Source organism: Chanodichthys erythropterus, chromosome 18 (genome assembly GCF_024489055.1).
Source record: "Chanodichthys erythropterus isolate Z2021 chromosome 18, ASM2448905v1, whole genome shotgun sequence".
In the NCBI taxonomy this organism is placed as follows: Eukaryota; Metazoa; Chordata; class Actinopteri; order Cypriniformes; family Xenocyprididae; genus Chanodichthys; species Chanodichthys erythropterus.
The window spans coordinates 32,213,936-32,218,091 of NC_090238.1; the positions used below are offsets into that span (position 1 = coordinate 32,213,936).

The 4,156-nt window shown below is 37.5% G+C and overlaps 1 protein-coding gene across 1 annotated transcript in view; it reads left to right on the forward strand.

Annotated features, from left to right (window-relative positions):
* Nucleotides 1-1,980: 1,980 nt before the first annotated feature.
* Nucleotides 1,981-4,156, forward strand: part of snx9a (sorting nexin 9a) — a 21,831-nt gene continuing 19,655 nt past the window's right edge. Inside the window, exon 1 of the mRNA XM_067367321.1 lies at nucleotides 1,981-2,304. Within this exon, the coding sequence (XP_067223422.1) occupies nucleotides 2,293-2,304 (12 nt within the window). The 5' untranslated portion in view covers nucleotides 1,981-2,292. The remainder of the gene's footprint in view (nucleotides 2,305-4,156) is intronic.

Below are 4,156 nucleotides of genomic sequence, written 5' to 3' on the forward strand. Positions count from 1 at the left end.
TGACAGCATTTTCATTTTTGGGTGAACTATCCCTTTAAAGGTGCAATTTGTAATATTTTCTGTCCGCTAGAGGTGGCTAAAGACCTATTCAAAACAAAGACGTAGCTTGATGACGCCAGGTTTGAGCGTGGAATCTTGGGACATGTGGTCTTCACCTCAAAGAAAAGCATTATGATAGGACTCGGGAAGAAATCATGTTCATGGATGCGATTATTAACGTTACCGTAGTATGAAGCAGAGCAGGGCCGAGTGTTGTGGGAGCTGAATGAGGCTGCTGGAGCGATTGAGCAACACATGTGCAGCGGAACTTTTATTATGACACAGTCGCCAGCACTGCTTCCGCGTTTCCGTTCATGAGTATGAAGTAACGCAGCTCTGTTTATCATATTAGATACATTTGAGTGTGTTGAAAATTGTTATAACGTTACTCTGTGCGTTCGCTTGGCGGCTGCTGTGAGATACTGTTACACACTGCAGTAAGATAGATCGATTTTAGAATATCATTGTAACACAGTTCGTAAATGGGAAGGAGGAGGCGGGAACCGGCGAACATTCAACGTAACTTTAATTCAAAAATAAACAAAGAACAAAAGGAAAGTAATGCCGGCAGACCCTCGCGGACGTCTGCCGGCCACACAAACATAACCAAACCATAACATAAAGTCCAGGCCTGGTCCTCTCTCGTCCTGAACGGTCGTCGCTCCTCCTTTTATGCTCCCGGAGCTCCTCCGTGAGAGACTCAAGGCCGGTGCGCCTCCCAGGTGATGCTTGTTATCACTTGCGTCACCGGCCTCGCGCCGTTCCCTCACGGCTCTCGCCCGCCCTGGTCGCCACAATCATATTAAATGCTGGATGGCTTGTGTTGATAAATGGCATGCAATTCATTTTAAAATGTATTGTATGCTGTATTACTGTTACTAAAAATAAAGCTGCATCTGATTATGCTATGTTAACTACTTCACAAAATAGCGTTTTTCTCTGAGGCATGGTAAAGCATGGTACTCACAAAAAATCAAGAAAATTAGATTTAAACAATGAGACTAAATGTGTTGAGATATATAACAATATTTAGTTTTCTGTCTATAAATGTAACCAAACAGTTGTTCCCTTGTCTATTCCATGGTTTCTACAAAATAAAACCGGAAACCGAGGGTAACGCGGGTATGATGCAATTGACAGGCGACTCCTCACACGCCCCGTAGCCTTGGTTAAAATTGCAATTTTCTCACGATTTACAAATAGTTGGAAACATTTGGTATATTGTAAGTACTTAAGTTAACAGAATATATAACACTGGCCTAGTGGTTTTTGGATATTTGCTAAATTCTTACATATTGCACCTTTAAGAGCAGCCGTGCATTGGTGAAGAATACAGAATTTTGGCTAAAAATATCAACTTATTATTATTATAAATCTCTTTATAGGAGCTATAGGGGCAACATTTGTGAATAAACAAAATATTAATTTACTTATAAATATAAATGACAGTGATTCCAAACATTGACTGCACTCAAACATAAATATCCAAAAATCTAAAAGGAACTCAGTGGCATAGTGATAAAAAGAGCATTGGATTGATTTGACCTTTTTCGACCAGTAGATGGCATTCGTACCTCACCATGGGTGTACTCATATTTGGTGCAGTTCTTTACTTATATTTTCTATTTTTTCTCTCCACCATTCCTGCTTTATCTGTATAGAGTGGCAGTGATAGTGAAGTCCTGTCGTTCCTTCAGCAAACCTGCTCTAACTCGCCTCAGCACTGTCACAAACAATGTTAAATTGCTACAAAAACATGGATTTTAAAATGTAACCTAATTGCGTTTAAAATCTTAACTAATAATAATGTTCAAAACAATAATAATTTAAATATCTGATTCATTTTTACAAAATTTGAATAAATGCTGAAATCCAATGTTTTCGTTGCATAATGTCTCTGTTGTTTACTTGAGCTTTACTGGGCGGTGTGTGTGAGAGTTGGAGGAAGAGCTGCTCTGACAGCTCAATAAGTCATACATTTTGAGGCCAATGTGCTGAAGTTTTCCGGGTCTGAGTTAGGGAAAGAGGACGAAACATCTACATTTTCAACGCCCATAGCTCATTTTATGGGTCAGATAACTGGATTTTATCGAGCTATGTTTTGCTAATCGAGAGCGTTCACTGCTACATAACACAAAAACAAACGCGTAATTTTCGATTTATTTAGGGATAGAAAGGTTTGTTTTTACCACGTTTTGTTTATTTTAAGAGCTCATATCGCATGTTAATGGTGATTAAATTATTGATACCACGATGGCAGTGAAGGTAAGTTTCGGCATAACACTGGGATGTACACTACTACGTTAATGAAATGACTGTGGCGCATTTGTAGGGACTACAAGGGAGTAATCGATAATTCATGTTGCATTTATACATAGTGTTCGTTTTAGACAGTTCATCGCTGTAGTTTATATAATGCACTGCATTTTACACTTAAATTATTAGCATAAGGTCAATAGCCTAAAGAATTGTATTTCCATGAAACGAATTCTTATGAAATGGGTTCATTAGTTAGCAAGAGAAACCTGTGGTAAATTAGTAAATGGGTAATTTTGCTGGTTTTGAGACTATGAACTGTAAAGTACTGCACTGTTTGCTCAAACAGAACCGATGCCCTATTCGAGAACGAATTGTTCTATTGAGTCGGATCTTTTCAATGAATCGTTTGAACTGGTAGCGTATACGTACACAAAACTGACTGAACCAGTGTTAATGGGGGTGAAAGTTACTTTAACAGCGCACAATATTAGAAATACTAACGACCTACTGTAAATATGTAACGTAGAACATAATTGAATGGCAGTTTTATGATCACAAAATAGTGTTTCATCAAAATGTGCAAAAAGTTTCAGCCAACAGAAACTGGATTTTATTATTATTTCATGTAAATTCAAATTATATTTAGGTTAAATGACTTGGACTGAATCTTTGCTGCAACAAACTGAACTAGAATACATGAAACTAGAATATAAAGAAATAGAGAATGTGATTTTTGTAACTCTATTTGGAGCATGGGGTGTCAGGGAATACGTGATAATTATGTCATGATGTACAGGAATTGCTGAAGAGGTTTTTTATTTTATTTTTGGGGAACTAATATTCAGTATTACAAGATTCCAAACTGATTACACAGGTTGGATTTGATGCAAAACCTGTTTTTCTGCTTTCATTAGAGTTGTGTATGTATCCACAGAGTCAAAACACAAGATTATTGTGACATGGGCAGGGACTATAAATGAAATTGTGAGCATTTTGAAGCAAGTAAGTGCTTGCACTATTGTATTGAGCAATGCCATTTATTTTTACTACTGTATACAAAGAAAACAAATTGGTGTATGATTCACTTGTCTCGTAAAACATACTCAAATAATCTTTTGATTCATTTACAACTTTTTGCAGTGTAGCCTACAGACTTGCTAGAAATGGTCTTACAGTATGACTGAATTGATACTGTAGTTGACCTTTTCAGACTGGGGTGAGTTAGAGTAATTTGGTCTGTGTTTATTGCATTGTATGCTGAAAAAGAGGGCCAGACTTTATTTGATGCATCAGTCTCCATCCTTTCAATGGGGCCCATGTCCACCTCTTTGGCATTTCTCGTACAAAAAAGTCAGTCGATTGGTTCCTCTCTCACCGTCCATCCTGCTCTGTGTTGCCATTGCAATATCTGTATCTCTTTGAATGATCTGTTGGGGAATTAGTACTAAGAGTTTTGAAAATTCATCTCTTAAAATTGAACCAAATTGAACCAAACTCAACTTGGAAAAAAAAAAAAAAACGTAATAGCAAAACTCTGTTTTTGCTTAAATAGCATTTATGGGCAATATATGCAAGTTCTGAGTCAAATGTACGCCAATAGTTAGCTAAACTTATTGCTGTGAACAGGAACATGGTGCATCCTGCAGGAACAATACCCAAGGGAACATGTCATTCAGTGTACAATGATTTGTCAGCATTAGCATTCAAGTAAACATGTCCTTTTGGTATGGATTAACACTTGGCACACAAAATATGAAAGATGAACTTGGTTAGAGGTGGTTTGACCCAGAAAACCAGTTTTATTGTTTTGGTTACATGTTGGCTGTGTTGTTTGGTGGCTGGTCATGTGGAAGAGCCC